The sequence below is a fragment of the Sceloporus undulatus genome, chromosome 1, assembly GCF_019175285.1.
Source record: "Sceloporus undulatus isolate JIND9_A2432 ecotype Alabama chromosome 1, SceUnd_v1.1, whole genome shotgun sequence".
NCBI classification, from domain to species: Eukaryota; Metazoa; Chordata; class Lepidosauria; order Squamata; family Phrynosomatidae; genus Sceloporus; species Sceloporus undulatus.
This window is the reverse complement of record NC_056522.1, coordinates 282,407,426-282,434,211: the sequence shown is the minus strand read 5'-3', so window position 1 is coordinate 282,434,211 and position 26,786 is coordinate 282,407,426. Positions and strand designations below refer to the sequence as shown.

General features: G+C 41.6%; 1 protein-coding gene across 1 annotated transcript in view; it reads left to right on the top strand.

Annotated features, from left to right (window-relative positions):
* Window positions 1-4,387, top strand: part of SPON1 (spondin 1) — a 433,156-nt gene extending 428,769 nt beyond the window's left edge. The window contains exons 15-16 of the mRNA XM_042474844.1: window positions 3,391-3,654; window positions 4,135-4,387. Coding sequence (XP_042330778.1) covers window positions 3,391-3,654; window positions 4,135-4,298 — 428 coding nt within the window. The 3' untranslated portion in view covers window positions 4,299-4,387. The remainder of the gene's footprint in view (window positions 1-3,390; window positions 3,655-4,134) is intronic.
* Window positions 4,388-26,786: the final 22,399 nt, after the last annotated feature.

Sequence of the window (26,786 nt, the reverse complement as noted above, 5' to 3'; positions counted from 1 at the left end):
GCTCTGACATCGCCCCCCCCCACCACCACCACTAGGAAGCTGCACGGCTGACTGAACATGCAGCAACTTCATGATGTTTTGGTGGCACAGCATTTACATATGCCATGCTGCTGAAAAGCTGTTGCAGTGGCAGCAAGGGTGTCCTTTTTCTGCCCCCAAAAGGAGTGGAATTTTGCCGCTTCTTTTTGAGCCAGAAAAATGTCGAATCAGGGCACGTGGTTGCAGCAGCCCCGACCTGGTACTCAAAAGGGCGGTGTAATGCTGCCCCCTTAGGGCCTTTTCAGTCCATAATTAAAAAGAGCAGACTAGAACAAATAAATAAAATAATGTAAGAACTTTAAAGCTTGGGGCCAGAAAGGTCCTTGCTTAGAGCTGAAATGGCTACTATGTAGGAGCTGGACAGGGCTATTAATAGGGAATTTTCATGCTAGGAGGCCACCATGAAAAAGGTTCTGTCTGCAGAAGATCTTATTGTATAGACAGGCCCATCTGCAAACAGGGAGTGTTTCAGGTCTCCTGGTCTCCCAGAAATTATATAGCTATATTCATCCACTAAGAGCCAGTGTGGTGTAGTGGGTCTGAGAATTGGATTATGACTCTCTAGGCCAGTGTTTGAATCTATGAAATAGAAATTCAGTGGGTAACCTTGGGCAAGTTACACACTCTCTGCCTGAAAGGAAGGAAAAAGTGAATTCCATCAGAACAAATCTTGCCAAGAAAACCCTGTGATAGATTCATCTTATCATCTTAGAGGAGATTATAAAATCAGAAATTCCCTGAAGGCACACAATAACAACATCCTTGAAGGCACACAACAACTACAAGATAGCCAGCATTTGATAGAACTGATTCCCCCGCTCTTTATAACCCCACTCGTCTGCTTCCAAATCTGGTCTGGAAGACTGAGGACTCTCCTCAGCATATTTGAGGGGCTTGAAAAGGGATGTGACAGAAAGAGAGAAAGGGGGAAGTCTGCTCATATGGATGGAACACAGTATTCCTAGGTGGCTGACTACTCTTCACACTGAAGGTACCAAGTTTGTAGCTAAGAGGATATTGCACTTCAACAGCTTGAAGCTGATGATGGCTGCAAGGTCATTATGGTACAGAATCCACAGTGGTCTAAGAATAAAAGAATGAGCAGGGAGTTATGATTTAAAAGGTGCATTCTGCTACAATTCATGTGTCTTCCTTTGTTTTTGTTTTAGTTTTTTGCTTATTTCCCCCTTTTTGACAACTTTATCATAGTTCAGATAAATAGTGTGTGCTCCATTAGGGATCTAAGTGTGCCTGATGCTCTAGGGTGTAATGCACCTTTCAAAGTATCCAGGCTTCCCATACCAAGTATTCAAGCAACCTGAAGGCTGAGGCTCTAGAGAAGAACAGCAACACTGGATTCTGTTTAGGAAGAATAAATAGGTACCTGGCAATGAATTTTACATTGAAAGGTAGAGGAAGGAAAATGGGGGGAAATAAAATGATTCAATATTAATATCTTGTAAAGAATCTTTGAAAATCATGGCAGTGTCTGTGGAAGGGCTACAGAGTCTTTCAGAAATATTCATAGAATCATAGAGTTGGAAGAGACCACTAGGGCCATCCAGTCCAACCCCCTGCCATGCAGGAAATCTAAATCAAAGCATCCCTGACAGATGGCCATCCAGCCTCTGTTTAAAGACCTCTAAGGAAGGAGACTCCACTACACTCCAGGTCCTAGTCTCTGGACCAGCAGAAAACAAGCTAGCTCCCACCTCAATATGACATCCCTTCAAGTATTTAACAGGGCTATCATATCACACTCTTCTCCAGGCTAAACATCCCCAGCTCCCTATGTCATTCCTCATAGGACATGATTTCCAGACCCTTCACCATTTTGGTTGCCCTCCTTTGGACACGCTCCAGTTTTTCAACATCCTTTTTAAATTGTGGTGCCCAGAACGGGACACAATATTCCAGGTGGGGCCTGACCAGAGCAGAATAGAGTGGCACTATTACTTCCCTTGATCTAGACACTATGCTTCTATGGATGCAGCCTAAAATCGCATTGACCTTCTTAGCTGCCACATCGCACTGTTGATTCTTGTTCAATTTGTGGTCTATTTGGTCAGTCCTTTTTGACTTTTCCACATTTTCTTGTCTTACAATCTGAAATTGAAATGGGTGTTATTGGTGTTGTTACCGCTTGGAGAAAAGTTTCTCTAATCTGATGAGACCAAAATTGAAGTTTTTGGTCTTGTCACAGAACACTATATGAGGCACAAACCCAACAGTGTTCAGTGCCTTGGGACTATCATCCCATGGTGAAGCATGGTAGTGGTTGCACCATGTTCTTGGGATGCTTTTTCTTGGGAAATGTTTCAGAGTTAAGAGGGAGGGATGAAGCCAAATACTGAGAGTGGGATGGAGGTTCACCTTTGAGCAAGATAACAACACAGCCAAAGTAACACTGGAGTGGTTTAAAAACAAGAACCTGAATGTCTCAGAATGTAAAGCCCCAGCCTCAATACAATGAAGAACATGTGGCAAGACTTGAAAGTTGTTCTTTGGCAAAAGTCCCCATCCAACCCAACAGTGGAGTTTATCACATGGGAAGAATTTCTCTTAATTTTGAATGAAAAGAAAGTGGGGCCAGAACGCATTCACGTGAATTCGCTAGTTCAGCGAATCTACGTGAATGCGAACTGCTTGCCATTGCCTGAAATTGCGTGTGGTAGTCTATCACGCAATAACGTGAAACCCCATGATTGCGTTTGGATTGCCATTGGATTGTACTTCCAATTTCCCTTGTCTGATAACGCCCAGTGACAGAGAAACTTTGCTAAGAATGGCAAAAAATGTGGGATCCAGATGTGCAAAGCTGATAGAGATTTGGCAAGAATGTTTACAGCTGTAATTGCTGTCGAAGGTGCTTCTACCAACAAGAGAGTAATATGATAGCCATCTTCAGATATCTGATATCACATAGAACAGATGGAACTACTCTAGAAGATGCAACTTGATCCAATAAATTAGAAAACATTCTGACTAAACATTAAGACAAACTTCCTGACAGCAAATATACTACCTTGGAAGGTGGTGAACTCTATATTGTTGAAGTTTTTTAAACAGAAGTTGGATGGCCATTTGTCAGGGATTCTTGCATTGCAAGAATCTATGAATTCTTGAATTGGTAGTGGGTTAGACAGTGAATCTTCCAAATTTTATTTCTGTGATGGAAATGTTAATGGTTTTAATTTTTAAAAAAACCTATATAATTATGCAGACCAGTATTCTTTTGGGCAGTTACAAATAGGTAACCTAAAAACAAACAGATTGCCCTTTTCTCTAATTCCAGTTGGCAAGTTAACTTGAGTTTAATAATAATATTTTTATTGTATTCTCTCTGTGTAGCAATTGACTGTGAGCTTACAGAATGGTCCCAGTGGTCTGAATGCAACAAGTCTTGTGGAAAAGGACATATGATTAGGACAAGAATGATCAAAATGGAACCCCAGTTTGGAGGAGCTCCATGCCCTGAAACTGTACAGCGCAAAAAGTGTCGAATAAGGAAATGCTTGAGAAATCCCAGCATTGAGAAAAGACGATGGAAAGAGCCGCGTGAGAAAAGAAGAAGTGAACAAGGAAAAGAAGATGTTGATGGCGAGCAATTCCCAGGTAATGGCCTAACCACAAGATAGTACAGGGAAGATGCCTCAGACAGCAGATTTTGCATGTTACAAAAGGGCAGCAAATTCGTAACTGGTTGGGCCTAAATCCATTTGCTATGTTATCCATTGACACAACTAGATTTTCATAAATGTCAGTTCAGCAATTGATTCATGGGACCTCCTCCAGCTGAGACTACTTAATGAATTTAGGCCTTGATTTAACATCGAACGACAGCAATGATAACAATGATGATGGCGGTTAAGATCATGATGATGAATTTACTGCATATAAATGGAGAAGGAACCTGTGGCATTTTTTAAAAATCCGGTCAGGCTTGTGTATTTTATGCTTTAATTTTGAGGAGGGGGGGGAAGCCTTTGTTGTTGTGCTTGAAGCAGCAAAAAACAAGGAGAGACATTTCAAATTAACTCTCATGATTGTTATAGAATTCATTCATTTTTATTTATTTATTTATTTTAATTTTAGGTTGCAAGATGAAACCATGGACTGCTTGGTCAGAATGTACCAAATTGTGTGGAGGTGGCATCCAGGAAAGGTTCATGACAGTCAAGAAGAGATTCAAAAGCACTCAGTTTACTAGCTGCAAAGACAAGAAGGAACTGAGAGCCTGCAATGTCCACCCTTGTTAGCAAAACCTGAGTTTTTGAATAATGCACTCTGAGCTAAATGTAAAATCAATCTTGATTTGATTTTTTTAAAAGAAAAGATATAAATTGTGTATATTAGTCTTCATTTTTGCAGTGTTGTTTGCTTATTAGTCTTGCTGGTGCAAGAGATATATTTTATAAATATTTCCTCCCAGATGTAAGCTGAGAGTTGTTCCTTGATGCTCCAGCAAGCCCTTAATGCATAAAACTAGTGAAGTCATTGTGAAATCCTATAACTTTGAAAATTATAGACATCTCTGTGTGAACATGCCATAATCATAGGAATATTCCTTATAAATACATGGGGTGCATGCATAATTGACATTTTGCAAACTTAAATACCTATTTAGATCTGGTCTCAAAACACTCAAAGCAGTGCCTCTGTGATTACACAACTGTGCCAAGGAATTAACTTCAACAATACTACAGATTCATATTTATCTTTCACCATCACAAGTGTAAAAATTGTATAAAATCAATCCTTTGACACACTTATTTTTTCTTCATAAAAATGCTACAGACCCCTACAGAATAAAATCATTTTTTCTTTCCATTTTCTAGTAGCAAGGATGAAATTTTTTACTGTCTCCAGATCACACCTGTAAACTAGCCAGTGGACTGCATCCAAGATCACTTTGCACACTGTCTTAATCTTAGTTTATGAGGTACAGTAAAGAAACACTCACTTTACTGGGCCCTCCTATCATGAAGTAGAGTTTGGCCAAACAGATCCCATGAACCTATAAGGGAAACCATGGGCTCTCAAGAGTTGGGCTTATCTAAATGTTGATCATTCTGACTGGGAGATTCTGAGAAGTGTAGTCCAAAAAGTAACCTTTCTAAGTTCTGATAAATATACAATATAAGTACTCAGTCCAGGAGTGAACCTGCCTAATTCAAAGGTTCAAATGTTGCCACGGAATTTAAAGAATGCGTAAGAAGGACAGACTTTGCCACAGTACATCAGATCTTATTTTTGCTTCTTTCATATACAACATATTCATTTTGTTTCTCCATCTCTTCATAGAGAAGTAGTTAACTTGCTCTCCTGATATTCTATCACATCTACCACATTTTTGTTTTTCCTTGTTTTCCTGACAGGTCTTAGGGCCTCACTACCATGTTCCTCAGTAGTAGCTGTCATGTGGGAACCCACAGATTCATGCTACTTTAAGTATTAAATAATGAGTCACAGATTGAAAACTGAGGAACTTAAAGAATGGTAAATGTCAGCATCATTACAAAGAGGATACAGTGGGTCCTTGGTGTCCACTGGGGTTTGGTTCCAGGACCCCCTGTGGATACCTAAATGTATGGGTCCTCAAGTCCTATTATATACAATGGCACAATAAAATGGTCCCTCTTATACAAAATAGCAAAATCAAGGTTTGTCTTCTTGAATTTTTTTTACAAATATTTTCAACAGATGGATGGTAGAATCTGTGGATGCAGAATCCATGGAAATGGAGGGATGACTATAATTCATAATTGGTTGAGTTGTCCAGTGAAAGAAAAAGGAGTGTAGGGCTGACCTACAGTAAGGCCATGGGCCCAAAGAGTAGCTCACTACAAACTAGGAAACGACCAGTGCTGGAATCCTGTTGAAGACTTACATTTTTGTAAGTGGACATATGTCTGCAGGAAGTAGAATTATGCAGTTGTATAACATCCATATCCAGTAGAGGGCTGCTGTTCCTGAGCATCATACACATTGGTGTCCAATGTATGATGGAACTGCTGGACAATGAGACCAATCTCATTGGGCACCAATGCACATTGGACAGTCTTCTTGATTTCCCAGTATGCATCTTCACAATTCAGCAAAAGAGTTTTTAGAGCCTCTGCAATGTAGCTAGGTATACGTGATGTAACATAACAGAACATAACAACATAGCATAACAGGTCATACAGGATTCCTGTGAAGGTTAATTAAATGAAGAGCTTGAATGTTACTGCCACCCTAGCTCAATGGTGAAATACCATTTATTTTCAAGGTGCAAAAATGAAGAGTATGAAAAAAACAAGGCTGGCTATTTTTAAGCAATGCATATATTTACTTGAATATCTTGTTCAGTTGTTTGAACTATCACTTGAAAAAATAAATAAAGGCTATGTCATACTATATTAATAAGAGGGCATAGGAGGAACTAAAGGAGCATTCTCGTTGAATGAAAAAGACCCTGCATCCCTAGCAATGTTTTAATATCTTGCAGCTGATCATCCCAGTAACAGTCTATGCATTCATCTGCATTGATCTTCTTTGGGGAATGCATGACTTACGGAGAAAAGAAAGGGCTACTTGTGCAAAAACAGCTCACTTCCTGAGGATGACATATCAAAGTGGTTTTCACTGGCACATCAGGAAAATCAAGAGACAGGTTCAGATAGCATAGCTCAGTGATACAGAAAAGATAGCCTACTGAAAAATCATGGCATCAAATGGGATGTCCCAGTTCCTTATTTTCTAAAATGTTAAATATTATCTCTATTGTACAAATCATAGAATCATAAAATCACAGAATTGGAAGGGGCTTCATGGGCCTTCATGTCCAATCAGTGTAGCATCTGCAGCTAAAGCATGCCCAGCCAGCAGCTGCCCAGCCTCGTTTTGAAGATATCCAAAGAAGGAGACACCATCAGCTGTCTCCTTGTTCAGCAATGGAATGCACTGCCATGGAGTGTGGTGGGGTCTCTTTCTTTGAAAATTTTAAAAACAGAGGCTAGATGGCCATCTGTTGAGAATGCTTTTATTGTACGTTCCTGCATGGCAGGAGATTGGACTGGATGCCCCTTGTGGTCTCTTCCAACTCTATGACTCTATGATTCCTCCAACCATCCACAAAACTGTGTTGGACTGGATATTTCCAAAACTATGACAAACTTCTTGCATTCTTTAGTCTTCAAGTGAAATAAACTGCAGAAAAACTGGGCAGATAAACCTAAGACTTTTATAAGGTATGCTGGGCAATAGCAAGAGAGGGAACATACCCTGTACTCCCCTGACATAATCTTTAATGTCTTTGCAAGAACTTTTTTATTATATATATATATATATATATATATATATATATATATATACTTTGTGCCAGGGATGAGAAACATGTGACTCTTCAGAAGCAGTTGGAGTACTTGCTCCCATGAGTGTTCATTATTGGCTATACTGGCTCAGGCTGGTAGGAGTTGCTATCAAACAACTACATTTGTAAGAGTGCTACATTTCCAACCCCAACTTTATGCCTTAGTTGTTTATCCACTTAATTTTTCTGAGAATGAATGCAACCTAATTCAACTGTAGGTTTCTTCTCAAATAAAAGTAATATAGTCAACCAACATGAACTGCTCTTGTCCATGTATGAATCACTAAGCCCCAGATGCTTGAGAATCAGCTCTCCATTTTAGTTAGCAGTGTCTCTACCCTTACAGGAGTTCTGTGCTTACTAAGCTAAAGTCTGAGGAGACTGAATTGTGGTACTGGTGTTTTTAAACTCACTGATAACAACCACATGCAATTATGAGAAAAGCCCTGTTCCCCAAGAGGGAAGGCACTATTTGGAATGTCCATTCTTTTGTTTAGATGCCACACTGTTCTCTTTGATTTTGACATGCTAAAATCAATAAGACCTTCAACAGAAAAGTTGTTTGTAGTCCCAGGTGGTTGACAAAGCTCTTTCTGTCAAAGAGACATGTACACACATGTAGCATGCTCTACCACTTGCACCCACCATCCTAAATCTTCAATATATTTTTCCATCTCATGAGACTTCCCAATCTTCATCTTCATCTTCATCCCTGAGTGGCTTGGGGAAGGATATGATCATGTCAGAAACAGGGCATAACATTAGAGGAGGGGCTTTTCATGTACTTGGGGGGGGGGGGGGGAGACTACTGAGTGGGCCGCCCCTTTTTCTATAAATCTTCCAAAAGCAATGGAAGGCAAAAGAGTAGGAACATTCAGTAGCCCCTTAGTGCTGTAGGATAGTACCACACAGGAATGGTATGAAGGAACAAGCAGTGTCTGAATTAATGTATGAGGTTTGGTTGAAAGGCCTTTGTTTTTCACTGCTGGGTTTCAGATATTTAAGATTCAATTAACTTTTACTTCAATAAGATGCACAATCCAAATATGCATAACATTTATATGCACTAGAATATGTCCAATGGCATTTAAGTGCAAAATGGAAACAAAACCTCCATTAAAATGTCAGATTTTTAAAATATAGATTTGTATTCAGTGTCAGCAATTACCTTAGGAAGAGTGCTGCTCCACTGGACTCAGTAAGAATGTTGCACTTAATTTCAATAGAATTAATCATTTCTCTTTCACTGGTTTTAATATTTGACTGACACAGCAGTTGTCCAGTAGAGCTGTCATTAATTTCTTCAATATGTAACCGTATTATGAATGGTTGCCTGACTTTTCAAAGGATTCCTATCAGAAAGCATGAAATAGCTTGCATCTGAAGGTAATTTGATTGTTTTATCCTTTTTATATCAACTGATAAATGTAGTTGTTTCAGTTCACAGTGACAATTTTATTCTAATTTGATACAAAATGGTGGGGGTATATTTAAGATAGTTACAGAAAAAAACAATGGTGCATTCCGGACGGGTCCTATGGGGCACCGTCGTTATGCACGAGGGGCGCCGCTTCCTGACGCGCCTTGCCCCTTGTGTGTAACAACTATGTCAAAATGGCAGTGCTGCCATTTTGCCGTCGCAGGCATGCAGCGTCCAGACGTCGCGCACCGAAAGTGGCGCCGTGAGTGTGCACTTCGTGCCTTGCGGCACCTCTTCCAGGGTGCAGGAAGAACCACAATTTTGGCGCTTCTTTGTTGCTGCACCTGGGAACCACGCGGTTTGGCTGCTGCAGTTCCCGGACGCAGCAACCGGCAGTGGCATGAGACCACCCATTTTGGGCGGTCTGTAACACGCCAATTATTCATATTTTGAAAAAGAAATCAAAGTGAAAGAAAAGAAGTTTCCACTCCAAATATAGTTACCACTTTTCAGTGGGACCTGAATTGTGACTACCTTGTCCCATTAGCTTCAGTAGGACTTACTCACATCTAATTTTAGCTAGAGGCCCCGAAGGTGGATCTGTTAAGGAAAAGGAGGAAGAAAGTGATAAGGAATGCATATACCTATTTCAGTGTTATTGTAGACCTTCTGGTAGTGTACTTTTTGCTGCACATCAATAAAAGCCAAGCTTGTTGTCTTATACAATAATATATGCCTGTTGCACACTCTGGAACTGAAAGCACAGGTATAAGCTCTATGGATTTTATACACACCACTCGCCATTTATTAACAGTCTGTGCAATTTATTTTCTTTCTTTTTTAAAAAACATGATCTGTAGAAACTTTACAAGCAATGAAACAGAAATGTTAGGGGACTTCTATGTATACAGTAATAGGTTTTAATAAAAACAACTTGATTTTTTTTTTTAAACCAAAAAAGGGACCTCTTTGTTTTTAGACTTTCTTTGTTGGTTTTGGTTCACTATGGAATTTCTGAGAAAGCTGTCATGGATATATTTCTTACCAAAGTCTTGTGTAGATGTTTTGTATGTAGTTGTCTGGCTAACACACTATTATTTTGGAATAAAGACATCTTTACTATGAAAACAACACCCCTCGTTTCAATTTCATAGAACAGATCATCAAACAAACAATCTAGTGCTTTTTAGGAGTCCAGAAACTAATTAAGATAAATGCATGAGGGGAAGGCATGGTAGTCCACCCAACCTATCATCATTTTCTTTAGGTGAAGAATAACCTGAAAAGGAGTTTTCACTGCACATGGAAGCACTCCATGTGAACCCTTAAAAACAAAACAAAGCTGTGTTCCAGTTGAAGTGTACATGGGAGAGAGTTAAATGTAAACATTGAAAAGGTAAGTGTTCTAAGATGCAAGTGGTGCTTTAAAATGTAAATATTAGGACTAGTGGGCGTGACAAAGCAGCCAGAGTCTTCTACACATGTATAAAAATAGTTATGGAAGCATTTGCACTTTCCCAGAACTTGTGTCCAGCTGCTTCCTCTTCACCTAAATGACCTTCCTCCTCCTCATTTCTCCCCATCAGTAAGCACCAGCAGGAGCCCCTCTTGGGCAGAGGGAGAACATGGAACTGTGTGGGTGGAGCTATGCTCTATCTGCTCACTGTAAGAACTCAACCAAAGTTTCCTGATGAAGACAGCTGTTGCTGCTATTTCCCTCCTGTTGCTGCCTTCATTGCCATTCTCCAACTAAATGAAGCAACACCAAACCACCTTGAAATCTTGCCAAGAAAACATATGATAGGGTTGCTATTAGCTGGGATTGGGTTGAGGAAACATAACCATAGCAGCACCAACAACAGCACCACCACCAATAACAACAAAACAACAACTGATATTCTACATCAGCTACTTACTCACTTCTACATAACTAACATCAGCCCGCCCCACCCTGGCCCACCTTAAAATCCAGTAGCCAAGTTGGAGAAGCAGGTCTGTTCATCTTCCAGTCGAGACTCAAGGAGGATAACGTTTTGAATGCCCTCCTGCCAGAGAGCAAGGTTATGGCAAGACTTGAGACAGGGGTACTGCTTCTGATGTCAGCCTCATTCAGTGGTGGAGGGGTGGAAATTTCATGCTCCTTGCACCCAGATTGAAAGCTGAAGGGACCTCCTTCTTTTAATCCAGTTGCTGGGTTATAAGGTGGGTATTTATGTAGTTTTAGAGTGAGTCTTACTGAATATGGAAAAAAACCACATGGATCTGTAGTTCTAGGTTATGAATCTGTAACTGCAATAATGAGACCCTTAAAGTAAAGGTAGTCCCTTTATATGAATGTCTAGTTGTAACCGACTGCAGGAGCAATGCTCATTTCTGTTTATAAGCCGAAGAACCAGCATTGTCCGAGGACTGTTCTGGTAGTCATGTGGTCAGCATGACTGCACTCAACACTGTTACCTTCTCACTAAGAAGTGGTACTTATGTATCTATTTGCATTTGCATGCTTTCGAACTGCTAGGTTGCCAGAAGCTGGGACTAGCGACAGGAGCTCACCCCATCATGCAGCACTCAGACCTCAAACTGCCAACTTTCCAATCTTCTGATCATCAGCACTGGCATCTTAAACACTAAGCCACTGCATCACCACAAAGACCCTTACTTTGGCATAAATCACCCATAGAATTCCAGCTGAAAACTCTAGGGGTTTATAGATGGGAGAGACCAATGGAGAAACAGATAGCAGATGGATAGATAGGTCAATGCAGACATCTGCATTTCTGGGCCCTTGGTGGGGGAACTCTTCATGATGAGGGCCTGCAAAATTTATCACTATGCCACTAAGATCCTGATAACTGGAGATAATACTTGGTAGTGACATCTGTACATGAAATTGGTATTTTGTCACTGATCTGTGGTTTCTCTCCACATGCACCACAGAACAATTCTTTAATTGGTTAGCTACAACTCAGATATGTCTATTACTAGACTTACATAAAAAGATATAAAGGAATCCTTTGAGGCTGACAAAGAGAAATTTCTAGGGTAAGCTTTCACGAACTCCATTCCACCTACATGGACTCTGGTCCATAGAAACGTACATAAGAAATTTCTTTTTCTCAGTCTCAAAGGTGCTATAGGATTCTTTATTGTCATTTTATGCTAAAACAGACTAACACAGCTATGACTTTGAATACTGACCTGTGTGGTGCAATAATCTTCTCATTAGAGCCGTATTTGGCTATAATCACAAAATGTCACAATGTAAGCAGATCAAGGGTCCTGTTTGAACACTGATACTATGAAGCCTTCCTGAAATTCTAAGAGATACACACACGCACACACGCACAGAGTTTTAATTAAATCCTATTGATTTACATGGAAATTAGATCAGGTTGGTCCAAAAAGATCTCCAAGGTATAATACAGGATTCATGCCATGCTACTGCAGGATTGCTCCTGGTTCAATGTATGTAGAATTTTATGTGAAAATTGACACAAAGAATGTATGAACTATAGCATAGTCCAGGTTGGGGAATCTTCAGCTCTCCAGATGTTGATGAACTAATACACCTACAAGATATCAACATCCTCCAGGCTAGCTAAAGCTAAGATACTGTCACTCTGCTTAAGGACTGGGAATTCTGTGGATCTCCAGATGTTATATCTCCAGATGTTACTAGACTGCAACACTCAGTAATAGTATTGGCTATGATGGCACAGGCAGCTGGGACCTTCAGTGAAACAAATTCTTGAGGGCCACATGATTCCCAACACTGGCTGTCCTTCTTTCAGGTAGAATAGGAGTAGGGAAAGCTCATCCTTCATATTGCTGGATATAAATAACAATTCCCTTCAGCACTAACCAGCACAGCCAATGATAATGAGAATTGCACACTAGAGAGCCATAAATTTCTTGAGTAGAAGTAAATCAGTGAACCAGAATCAGGAAAATTCCAAAATTGTTTCACTTACTGCTTTTTACAAACTGTGAGCTGAGTAGGTTGGTGTGTACAACCATGAAGCTGCTCTCAGTCTCAGTCTAGTTATAATTCCACAGGCTGAGTGGATCTGAAGTGATCCTCATAGGTAAAATATATTACACCTATTCAGTTTGTAGAAGGTGTGGGTTACATGTAGGCCCCTGCATCAAGGATATTTTTTATGGTCCATGACACCTCCAGAATCCTCCTATCAAGTTAACGTTTATTGTACTAGCCAAAGGTCATGACAAAAAGAGCTAATCAAAAAGCATAAAACATTTAAAACAAAAGGCACATAATACAGAGGACAAAAAATGTCCCAACATTTAGCATGCAGTTAAAATAGTTAACTGTTAAAAAGGACAAAACGAGAAAGAGACATCTTTCCTGAATATTAGTAAACATATACAATAAAATCATAAAATCTAATTAATACTTGGTGTCTCCATGGCAATTTATGGCTATTTTGTTTAACCCCCTCTTTCTAATCTTTTTTGCAGCCATGACAAAAAGAGCCACTCTATGTTTTACATAGTCATTGGTATCACTCAGAAAAAAATGGACCGATTCAACAGTAGAGTTCCCACTTTTGTTTGTCAGCAAGGGTGTTAACAATTTCTTTCTAGGGAACTTTAATGTGGCTGAAAAAAGAGAGTGAATTGATGATCTTAGAAAATTCCAGGTGCAACAAGTTACTTTTTAAAAAGGTTTCAATTGCTCCCTGTATTGTTTAACATTTTAAAAAAAAAAACAAAACTCATTTTTTTGACAACCAGAAGTAGACTTCCAGGCACTTTGGGGTTTTGTTGTTTTATTTTTAGGTAGTTCACAGATTCTCTGGAGGGTCCTAAGATATTAAAATGGGCACCAGACATAGCTCAGTTGCCTATTCCTGCTCCACGATATTTAAATCGTTTGCTCATCCTCCTCCACCATTGTGGCACACTCTAGTCTCTCTCCAGTGCTAACTACATGTTACAGGAAAGTCTTAAAGGGAATTCTGCAGAATGCACCTAGGCTATTCCTCAAAGCTGAAACTAAACCTCATGGAGAAACCTATGTGCATTGCACAAGCTTTCATTTTTCACACATCCCCCTAATTTAGGCTTGGGCTGGTTCCAACATCTGGGGCCAATATTCCAAGGTCCACCACAGTTGCACTAGGCCTGTAAATGCCCCCCCCCCCTACACACACACCACAATAACCCTTAAAAATGTATACCAGAAGTGGTCAGATGCCTGCTGTAGGGATAGTTCTTTAGGTGGATAGATGAAGCTAGACAGAGTGCAGAAAGGGCCACACATTTTTAATGTAAAATTTGAACTCCCTGAACCTTCCAGGAGGGAAAAAAAACCTACTTTATCTTTGGTTGGCACCAAATTTTTTCAGCAGCAGGCATTTACAGGTAAAGGCTGCAAAAAGTGCTTGGGGCCATAGGAATCCTGTGGGACTGGTTGTGCCTGGTTCTGTGCTGGACAGCAGTGGAAAGTGCAAGGTGAATTGCACAGCCCTGCTGTCTCCAGCATTTCTCAGATGAAAATGGGGACAAGGAACATCAGAGTGTGGTCAGTTGATGAAGAAGAACATACAAGCTAGAATAGTCTGCAGAAGTTTGCTTTTGCCTGAGCCTATTGGATATGCAAGACTCCATTCCTCCTCTCCTTTCTTTTGTGCTGAGATAATTGAGAACAAGCTACTTTTGCACTTTGAACTCAGTTTGCATTTTGTGAATGTAAGCACAGGACAAGGAGGGAAACTAGGAGGCGGAGGCAGAAGCAAATATTTTAAAAGCAGCTGACTGGAATTGCCTATGACAAATGAGGACGGTTGGAAAGTGTGCTGTGTATTGCTAAGCAGTTACCTGAATAGCGCTAATGGACATGATATCTTCTTGAGGTAGTAAGGATCCTGCCTCAGCCCATGCCTGTTTTTCTCCACAATCTCACTTGTTCATCTGAAGCTTTTATGGTAATAAACAGTCCTCCCTCCAGTCCATCTGCCTTGGTCCAGGCCTTGGAGGTAGAGAAGAACTGCTGGACCTCATCCCCTTCCCCTTCCCCGCCACCACTCCCTTCTCCTTTTGTGTCATGTCTTTATAGATTGTAAGCCTGAGGGCAGGGAACTGTCTAACTAAAAGTTCCTATGTACAGCACTGTGTAACTTTACAGCGCTCTATAAATAAAGGTTAATAATAATAATAATAATAATAATAATAAACAAAAGGTGCTAGGAAGGGGTTCTTGCATATTCTAGCCATTGCCTTATAAAACTAGGCTACAAATTCTCTCACACAGTATCTCCAGCATTCTCCTGGGAATATGTATTCTATTTAGAATTGTAAAACCACAGTCTATCTATTCCAAACCTATGCCAACTCAACTAAAGCCTTCCTGAAAGATGTACATCCAACCTCTGTTTATCCACCAGCATCCAAGGCAGTTCATTCCACTGTCAAACTACTCTTACATAAAACAAATTACAGTATTCTTAATGTTTAGGTAGAATTTCAGATCGTAATTTGAATTCATTGGTTCATGATCTAGTACCATGATGGGTGGCATGCAACGCCATTTTGGGAGGCACGGGACGAGGGAGAAGGCGGAAGAGGCATGTGCGTGTCCCTTCCGCCTCCTCCCTGCCATTTTCAGGCTTCCCACTATCTCTCTGAGACAACGGGAAGCCACAAAATGGTGTTCAGAAGAAGGAGCCAGAGGCATGCATCTGGCTCCTCCTCCCAGCCCTCTTCCCTCCCGGCTTCCCTTTCCTCAGTGTGAACTGAGCCTGTTCGCTTGGAGGAAAGGACCAAGGAGAAGAGGCCTGGAATGCGTGCCCAGTCCCCTTCCCCTTGGCTTCCCTTTCATTTGTGCGAACGGGCCCCTTGGAGCCCATTTGCTTGGAGGAAAGGACCGAGGAGAAGGAGTTTGGGATGCATGCCCAGTCCCCTTCCCCTCGGCTTCCCTTTCCTCAGTGCAAACAAGCCCCTTGGAGCCCGTTCACTCGGAGGAAAGGACCGAGGAGGAGAGGGTGGGCAGACATCTCCTCCTCCTCCCTGCAGGGCTTCGCTACACCTGAGGTGTCCTTGGACTTGGGGCGGGGGACAGAAGCTCCTTCTCCTTTTCCCAGAGGGGCTCTGGGAAGACACAGGACAGCTTGGGAGCAAGGGACTTGGGTGGGGACAGAGGCTCCTTCTCCTTTTCCCAGATGGGCTTTGGGAAGACACAGGACAGCTTGGGAGGCAAAGGAACTTGGGGGGATAGAGGCTCCTTCTCCTTTTCCCAGAGGGGAAAAACGCCCAAGCGACTGTTTAAAAACAAAACAAAACAGAAAAACAGGTTTGAAAGATGCAAATGGAAACAGGGAACAAAAATAGCTCATGCCAAATTGCATCGAAGCAACTGACATCACTGTAATCGCCTAAGTGCTTGATTGACAGCTGCTTTTAAAAAGGAGGTTCCGGAAGGGCAATGGAAACGGGGAGCAAATTACTCCGCTTTAAAATACAGCTAGGAAAAATCCAATGGGGACGAAAACATGAGTCAAAATAAACTGAGTCATTTTGCAGCCTTTCCTAATGGGAACGAAGGACCAGATATGATTAGGACTCAGGAAGAAAATTCGAGCCAGAATCGCAACAATATACATCGCTTTTTGTGCCTAGTGGGAATGGGGCCCTAAGAGTGTGCCCAAGTGAGACTACTCTCAAGGACTTTCTTTACATCACTGAAGCATAATTCATCCCTTTAGGTTGAATCCCTTTAAATGCAGCTTTAAAATAATTAGTTTTGTTGCTAATTTGGTCCTAAATCCAACTGGTAGTCCAAACTTGAACAGTCCTTTGAGTCAACAGAACTAACAGAAATATAGACTTACAATTTTCCTATTGATCCAGCAGTTTGGCTCTAGTTAGATTCAGAATGTTATACTGTTGTGAACACATTTAGGAGAGCTCCATGCATGCAATAGAACACCCTACTTTCATGGGATAGCCAAATGTGACATTTATGTTTCACTTGACATGCAATTTGGAATTTAAGGGCCGAAACAAACCAGCAGTAAGTGCTGGCTTCAGGGCACCATGGGGAAGTGGCATTTAGATGATGCACACCTGATGCAGCCCCCAGGCTGGTGTCACACTGCCTGCCTGACCAGATGGTGGGCAGCACTGCAGTGTTCCAGTGGCACAACATTCAGACGCTACATGCCACAGGAGTGCAGAAGGGCCACCACCGCAATGGAAAGGGCAGCTTTTTTCCAACCCCAAAAGGAGTGACATTTTGCTGCTTCTTTTTGGGCCAGAAAAATGCTAGATCAGGGCCACGGTGTGCAGTTCCCATGGTACTGAACCAACACTCAAAGGAGCGGCATCAAGCCACCCCTTTAGGGCCATTTGTACCAGCCCTAACTTCACCTGAAGCTTTGAAAATTCTATTTTTGTATTTCAGCTTCTAGAATAATGACCACATTCCTCAAGTTGTACTTGGTTTATTATTTGAACTTTTATGCATATGGAGAAGGTAATAAAGGAATGAGGATATAGCCCCAAAAGATAGAAATGTTGGGAAATTATCTCATTCCTTTTATTTGTATGTAATTTTGTACCTGAAGCACTAAGAAGAAACATAGTAGTACTGAGAGCATGCCTGAAAGAAAAAGGGAAATCCTCTAGATGGTGCTAAAAGCACATATATTTCCAAGAAGTACCCTTTAGGCTGAAAATGTTATAAGCCATCTAATCATTCAGAGTGATCCATCAGTCTAGCTACCAATTCGTATTTCAAATCAAATCAAAACACAAAGTGCCATAGGATGTGTCTCCGTGTGTCTGTCTGTGAGCCAAAGACAATTCCTATCTTTTAATATAAAGCAGAGATTGAGAATTTCTATCCCACATGAGTTACCCATCCCAAATTCAAGTTTCTTTTCTTTCATTGTTATTTCTAAGAGCAGGAGACCCTTCCAGGATTTGGCAGCTGACATGTGGAGGAAGGTTTTTGAATGTAAGCCAAGGATAAATTAATAGTCCTCTGCACTCTATCCAAAATGGGACTTGATCCTGAAGGGTAAAAATATATAAGTAAATATCAAATTTAGGATTGTCCATGGCATCATATTTCCCATTTCTAAGTATGGGTGTGAGAGCTGGACAGTGAAGAAAGCTGATAGGGGAAAAAATCAGTTCATTTGGAGAAGAGTTCTGAGAACATCGGGGACCACTAAAAAGACCAATGGATGTGTCCTAGAGCAGATCAGGCCTGATCTCTGCCTGGAAATAAGATGGCTAAACTGAATTTGTCATATTTTGGCCATATCATGAGAAAAAAGGATTTAGAAAAGACAATAATGCTTGGCAAATTGGAAGGCAATAAGAAAGGTGGAAGACCTCATTCCAGATGGATAAACTCAGTCCGAGAAGCTGATTGCAAGAGCTGAGCAAGTGATTGAGGATAGGTTGACTTGAAGGTCTCTCATACATATAGCCCCCACAGGTTGAGGTCACCTCAAAGAATTAACAACAACAAAGCTGCACTTGCATGTGTTACTAACAGGATGCAAACTATGTGTGTTTGAGGTCCTTTTGGCATGATTTCTTGTGTATCACTAATCTTATAACTGTCCCAATTTGGCAGGAATAGCACCTAATTAATTCTCTGTCATCTATTTTTTCAGCTGCTTTGATAATGTCCCAGTATTTCTCTGCTCCTCCCACTTTCCTGCTTTGTCCTCAATTTGCTTCATTTGCTGCAAACTGAATTCAAAGTTCAGAAGTAGTTTGCTTTCAATTAACTTTGCAGGAGGGAGAGGAGAGGAGAGGAGAGGGCAGAATCTTGCCTTTTTTGGTAAAGGTAAAGGGTTGTCCTTTGACAAGATTATCTCCATTACTAATCCAACGAGCCAGCATTGTCAAAGACGACTCTGTGATCATGTGGCTGGTATGACTGCACAGAACACTGTTACCTTCCCTCAAAAGTGGTATCTATTTATCTATTTGCACTTTTACATTCTTTCAAACAGCTGGGCTGGCAGTAGGTGGGACTAATGACAGGAGCTCATTCCATCAAGTGGTGCTTGAGTCTACTGCTAACCTGCTGACCATGCGATCATCAGAATTAGTGTCTTAGCTAAACCATGATGTTCCCCTCTTTCCCGGTAAGCTCAGGCAAAAGCAAACTGTTGCCACCATTCTTAGCTTGTGTGTTCTTCATTAATAACTTTTGTCATCTTGGCCATAGTGTAAAGTTGCTTAGCCACATGTGTCCCAGTTTTCATCTGTGAAATGGACCTCTGCAGTAGGGAGGTCTCTTCACTGTAGAGGAGAGTGTACCTGATGCTGAACCTGTACTCTCTCTCTCTCTCTCTCTCTCTGTGTGTGTGTGTGTGTATGATCCTCACATTAACCCTTTTTCTTGCCTCTTGGTAAAGAGAACGGGGGGGATTTTCTATTGTTCAATTATAGGAGAGGATACAGCAGTCACTAGTATCTTGACTATTGTCAAAAAGAATCCTGTTTACTACTAGCAAATTCTTTAAACATTTCCCAACATTAACCTTTTCCACATTTTCATATCACCTCAAGAACTGTTATGCTTGCTTTTTATCTTAGCCAAAATACCAGTTCTAACATTTTCTAAGGCTCCTTGCATTCAAAACACTGGTTGACTTTGAACAGTGAACCGGGATTTTGAGGCAATGCCCACCTGGTTTGTAGGACAAGATTATTAGACACTTCCCAACATAAAGCAGAGTATATGTTGGGAAATGTTTAGTTCCTGTGTGTCATAGTGGTCTGAAACCTACTGGGTGACCTTGAACAAGTCACACACTCTCCACCTTAGGGGAAAGAGATAGCAAATCTTCTCTGAACAAATCTTGCCAAGGAAACCCCATGATAAGAGTTGGAGTTGACTGAAGTTACACAACTACAAGAGGGTGTTGGCACAGATTCTGATTGGGAACTTTTTTTAAAGAGACAACAAAGAAACTTTTGTGGTGTGTGTGTGTGTGTAAAAGGAAGGAATATCAAATTCATGAAGTTAATATCACAATGTAAGAGCACCATTATTTCATTCCCTCTTTCTACCAGTAGAGGGGAGCACATAGTTATTTTATGACAACACTTCTAACTAATGAATCTTCACTTTCCCCTGGAGGCTTAACTGAGCCCATTTTCACAGGTGATATTTAAATCAGTTTTTTATTCACACTTTATATGTTGCATATAAAACCTGCATTCTATTTTAAGAAAGCCTTCATGTCTTTTCTGGCTGAGCACCCAAAGGTGACCCATTTATAGGGATGGAAAGATCAGATGCTAACTGATCTGTGTCAGTTTTGCTCAGAACAATCATACATATAATCAATCCATTTTGTTCTCTGTTAACCTGACTTTTTAATTTAAAATATCTACACACAGCTGCATAGGTCACTTATACTATGTTTCTCTACTTGTATTGTTATCTGGAAGGCACATGTCTGTACACATTTGGTGCTTCATTTGAGTCAAGAACTGCATTGAAAAATTCAGAAAAGTATGAAATCCAAAAGATAACTACATTCCAAATGGCACATTATTTCATATGAACTGTACTGCTTCACTTCAGAAATGAAGACTGAACAAAATTCTTCAACAGTACTATCCATTTGATACCAAAAGACGCTCTGAGGGCAGTATCACATGCTTTATACTTGAAGGGTGAGCCATCATTATATCGTGGGTACAATGCTGTAGCAAAACTTGAGAAACCCAGTTCAAAATCCAACTCAGCCACTTGGCTCACTGGATGACCTCCGGCCAATCACTATGAAATGCGTGTGTCTGGAAGCCAGGTGCACTTCCTCAATCATCATACAATTGTCACTCCCTCTAGCATCCCTGAATAATCTCAAGGGAAGCGGATTTCCTATGAATGCCAAGTTTACGTTCATAGGAAATCCACTCCCCTAGAATGATTCAGGAACACTAAGAGGGAGCAACGATCGCATGATGATTGAGGAAGTGCACCTGGCCTCTACACATGCACGCTTCCTCCACCTTTGAGGGACGTTTAAGTGATATTTTACCAGCGAATCAGGCACTTATGGAAATCTTCAAAATCTTTTGCTGAGAGGATTAAAAATGAAGAGCACATTTGACACCTTGCAGTGTTTGGAGGGAAAATGGCATATAATTGTAATAATTTAAAAATATATATGGATAGTGTAAATAACTGCCTTTTACTCTCTTTCCCTCTGTGAAAAAGATACAACACATGTTTGTTTCAGTCCAAGGAACCTTTGAGAAAAAGTTGGTTCCTTCAAATTCCCCACAGCATCTGCACCTATCAAAACGAAGTTGTTCCACTGCCTGACACATAATTTAGTTATACCTTTATTTATGAAGCGCTGTAAATTTACACAGCGCTGTACATGCAATCTTTTTAGTTAGACGGTTCCCTGCCCTCAGGCTTACAATCTAAAAAGACATGACACAGAAGGAGAAGGGAGTGGTGATGGGAAAGGGTAAGAGGTCCAGCAGTTCCTCTCAACCTCCGAGGCCTGGACCAAGGCAGATGGACTGAAGGGAGGGCTTGGCTTCAAAATGGAAGGTTAATCATTATCCAGGGAAAATACATACTCACAAGTAGGATAATACATATACAGTACATAGCAATACAGGAAATGGATCGATAAACAGCCAACAACAGAACATCAGATAGTAAGCGACAATTATGCGATGCCTGGGAAGGCTTCTCTGAATAGGATGGTTTTCAACTCCGTTTTGAAGCTGGTTAAAGAAGTGATGGCTCTTGCTTGTGGAGGAAGAAGGTTCCAGGAGTGAGGGGCAGCAAGTGAAAAGGGGCGAATCCGGGATGGGGCAGAGGAAATCCTGGACTGGGACAGGAACCCTTGACTACCAGAACGGAGGGCCCTGGTGGGAAGGTGAGGAGAAAGAAGGTCTGATAAGTAAGGAGGGGCCAGTCCATGGAGGGCTTTGAATGTCGACAGCAGGAGCTTATACTGAATGCAGAAAGGGAGAGGGAGCCAGTGAAGGGATGCCAACACAGGAGAGATGTGGTCAGAGCGGTGGGTGGAAGTGATAATGCGTGCAGCTGAATGCTGGACAGAGATTAAAGGACGGAGGTGAGAAAAAGGAAGCCCAGCCAGGAGGACATTACAGTAACCAAGTCGTGAGATCACTAGGGCATGGACCAGGATCTTGGCAGTAGAGGCGGAGAGATATGGTCGGATTTTGGCAATATTGTACAAAAAGAATCTACAAGCCTTGGCTGTGGTCTGGATCTGAGGGATACACGACAGAGAAGAGTCAAAGATAAAGCCAAGACTGCGGGCTTGCTGGACTGGTTGAATGGAAATGTTGTCCACAGAGACAGAAAAGGAGTGTTGAAGGTTGGGCTTAGGAGGAAAGACAAGAAGCTCCGTCTTGGACATGTTGAGCTTCAAACGCCGATGGCGCATCCACTGTGAGACAGCTGTAAGGCAAGATGAGACTTGCTGTTCAAGCCTTGGAGAAAGGTCAGGGGCAGAAAGATACAGCTGGGTGTCATCGGCATACAGATGGTAGGAAAAACCAAAAGAGCTGATGAGTTTTCCTAAGGACAGTGTGTAGAGAGAAAACAGAAGGGGACCCAGAACAGAGCCCTGGGGAACTCCAACAGATAAGGGAACAGGAGAAGAAGTCAGACCCCCTGCAACAACTGCAAAAGATCTGCCAGACAGGTAAGATCTAAACCAGTCGAGAACAGAGTCTGAGAACCCAAGGTCAGAGAGTATGTCAATTAGGAGACAGTGATCAACAGTGTCAAAGGCTGCAGACAAATCAAGAATGAGAACAGAGTAAAGGTCATTAGCCTTGGCCCGTAAAAGGTCATTCGAGATCTTAGTGAGAGCTGTCTCTGTAGAATGCCTTGGGCAGAAACCAGACTGAAAGGGATCGAGAATGGAGTTGGCTTCAAGAAACTCAAGACAGCGCGAATAAACAACCCGTTCCAAAACCTTAGAAAAAAAGGGGAGAAGAGAAATTGGACGATAGCTAGACAAAGAGGAGGGGTCAAGAGGTTTTTTCAGAATTGGGGAAATGAGAGCATGTTTGAAGTCCGACAGGAAGGAGCCTGTAGAGAGAGAGAGATTGAAGATATGGAGAAGCGAGGGCAGAAAGGAGGGAGCTATAGAGATTAGAAGACGAGTAGGAATAGGATCAAGAGGACAGGTAGCAGGTTTGGAAGAGTTCAGAAGTGTAGAGAGTTCATCCAAACAGGCAGGAGGAAAGACAGAAAATTTGTTAGGCGAAGGCGATAGAAGATTAAGAGCAGAAGAAGAATCAGGAGGGACTATCTCAGAGCGAATAGTGGTAATCTTAGAGATGAAATAGTTAGCAAAGTCATTAGGAGAGAAAGATGAAGAGACAGGAGGAGAGGGAGGTTTAAGCAAAGTGTTGAAGGTGGAGAACAAACGCTGCAGACGCCTCTCATTGGCAGAGATCAATGATTTGTAATAATTCTGTTTTGCCATAGAGAGGGCGCGTGAGAAGGAAGAAAGAACAAATTTGAAATGGATAAAATCAGCCCACTCTTTGGACTTTCTCCAAAGACGTTCGACCACTCTAGAGCAGGACCGGAGAAACTTAATGTTGGGGGTAAGCCAGGGCTGAGGTCTAGTCTTGGAGGAAGAAGTGCGTACAGAGACAGGGGCAAAATGGTCAAGAGTTGAGGAAAGAGTGGAGTTAAATAAAGACATAGCTGAATCAGCAGAATCCCCGAGATTCAGGGAAGAGAGAGATGAATCCAGGGTCAGACCAAGATGGTTAGAGTCAACAGATTGAAGATCACGAAAAAGATGTTGAATAGTATGGCGAGGAGGAGGAGTATAAGTAAGAGCAAAGGAGATTAAATGATGATCAGATAGTGGAAAGTCAAGTGTCAGGTAGTCAGAAATGGCGCAGTTTGCAGCAAGAACTAGGTCAAGACAGTGACCAAGAGAATGAGTTGAAGAGTTGGAATGTGGTTGGAGGCCGAAAGAAGCTAGGAGAGAGTTAAAGTGAGATGTTGTAGGGTTATTGGAATCGTCAACGTGGATATTAAAGTCACCTAGGATCAAAGTGGGGACTGAATCTGAAAGGAAGAATGTCAGCCATGATTCAAAGTCAGATAGTAACTGGGTGGCAGAACCAGGAGGGCGATAGATGACTGCAACCCGGAGCTGTAGAGGAGAAAAGAGTCTAATAGGATGAAACTCAAAGGAAGAGAAATGATAGCTGGGGGGAAAAGATAGAACTTGAAACTGGCAGGAGTTAGATAGCAAGATACCAACCCCTCCTCCTCGACCCTCAGGACAGCTTGTGTGCGTGAAGGAGAGACCACCAAAAGAAAGGGCAGCGAAGGTTGCAGTATCATGGGCTGGGAGCCAGGTTTCGGTGAGAGCACCTTCTCTTGACTCTTCTTCTCTGCCTAGCTATTGTCCTATTTCTCTTCTTCCTTTACTTTCTAAGGTTTTGGAATGGGTCATTTAGTCTCATTGGCTTGAGTTTCTTGAGGCTAACTCCATCTTAGATCCCTTTCATTCTGGTTACTGCCCACAGCACTCTACAGAGACGGCTCTTACAAAGACCTCAGGTGATGTTTAGAGGGCCTTTATTCTATTCTTGTTCTCTTCAATCTGTCCATGGCCTTTGACACCGTTGATCACTGTCTCTTAGTTGATATACTTTCTTACCTTGGGTTCTTGGACTCTGTTCTCAGTTGATTTATATCTTATCTGTCAGATGGATCTTTTGCAGTGGTCATACTTCGTCTCCTGTTCTGTTGTCAGTTGGAGTTCCACAGGGCTCTGTTTTGAGTCCCCTATTGTTCTCTGTTTACACACTGTCCTCAGGCAAACTCATTAGTTCTTTTGGCTTTTTATAATCTGTATGTTGATGACACTCAGCTGTATCTTTGCACCCCTGATCTTTCTCCAGGTTTCGAACAGCAAGTTTCATCTTGTCTTACAGCTGTTTCTCAGTGGATGCAGCACCAGCATTTGAAGCTCAATATCTCCAAAACCACACTTCTTGTCTTTCCACCAAAGCCTACTGCACAGTCTTTCTTTTCTATTCTTGTTGATGGTATCTTGATTTGCCCTGTGCAGGAATCCTACAGTCTTGGTTTTCTTTTTTATTCTTTTTTGTCATGTATCCTCCAGATTCAGGCCATAGCCAAGGCATGCAGATTCTTTCTCTATAATATCACTAAAATCTGACCATTTCTTTCGGTCTCCACTGCCAAGATTCTGGTCCATGCCCTTGTGGTATCGCAACTGGATTTTTGTAACCCCCTTTTGACGGGGCTTCCTCTTTCTCACTTCTGTCCTTTAATTTCTCTCCAGCATTCAGCTGCATGCATTATCATGTCTGTGCAACATTTTGATCACATTTCTCTTTTATTGCCATCCCTCCATTGGCTCCCCTTCCCTTTCTGAATTTGTTACAAGCTTCTATTGATTACTTTTAAAGCGTTGCATGGGCTGGCCCCTCCTTATTTATCAAAGCTTCTTTCTCCTTACCTTCCCACTCATCCCCTCCATTCTGGTAGTCAAGGTCTGCTATCCCACACAAGAATTTTCATTGCCCCATCCCAGATCCACCCTTTTTCACTTGCTGCCCCTCACTCCTGGAATTTCCTTCCCCCACAAGTGCAGTTCAAGTCTTCTTTAACCAACTTCAAAACAAAGTTAAAACAATAATGTTCAGGGAAGCGTCCCCAGACATTACATGATTGTTATCCAATGTTATTTTAATTTGTTGTCTGCTATATTTTATTGTCTGAATGCTAATTAATATGTATTACGTTTAATTATTTTCATAGAATGAATGCCATAGACAGGTTTATTTTATCTGTTTTAACTGATTGTATGTACAGTGCTGTGTAAATTTGTACAATTTTATAAATAAAGCTTAAAAATGATGATGATGATGATGATGATGATGATGATGATGTGTGGGGTCTTGTTTCATTATTTCTCATCAAATCAGCTTCATCTTATGGCAACACTAGGAATGAGAGACCTTCATGTGCTTCAGGCCCTGTCTTCACCAGCATGGGGCAGTCCAGAGTATTCTGGCCCTGGAGCTGCCCTGACACTCTCCCACTGCAAAGCCCTCTGTTCTGACGCCATGTGTCTGACTGCACACATTTCCTGCTAAGCTGCCTGGCCATGGGTTGCTTTGCTCTGAGGTCAGAATGAGACTGAGTAACACTCACATAGCTGGGTGCCTTGTTCTGACCTCAGAATGAGTAATTGGTGGTAACATCAGACATGCTGGGTGGCCCACCAGAATGTATTTCAAACAGCCATCTGGCATCAGAATGGAGAGCTCTGGATCTTCTAGGAAGATCTGGACCAAATAGGAACTTTATTAAATATGGGGTAAGAGAGGTAAAACCTGGTTCTGGTTCTGGTCCTGAGCAGGCTGGCCATTGTCCAGTCTGCTCACACCAGAATGAGACTTTGGGCTAAGCATTGTCTAGTTTCTCCACCAAGGGAACTGGTGGAGGCCATTGCATTTCACCCATGCTGACAGGGTCTTTTCATCAACAGCCTGATCTTGCAAGATCAGGGTGATGGCCTCTTGTGCCAAATCAATCCAACTGTAGTGTGGTCTGCTACTTCTTTTCCAATGACTCATGGAAAGTACAACTGCCTTACTTTAATCATTTTGCCATCTAGTGAAAGTTTAGGCCTGAGTTGGGGCCTGTAGAGCTTCCTAACTTTCCCAAAGACTCCAAGTCCTATCTATCTTGGAAGCTAAGCAGATTCAACCCTGGTTAGTACTTGGATGGAAGACCACCAACAAATTCTAGCTGGTCCAACTTATATTGCCAATGAAGGGGCTGGCAAAACCCCTTCATCTGGGTAGTCCTTGTCTAACAAAACCTTATGACATTGATGGGGTAACCATAAATTGACAGGTGACTTGAAGGCACACACAGAGAGGGTGGTGTACTGAAAATGTCATCTAGAC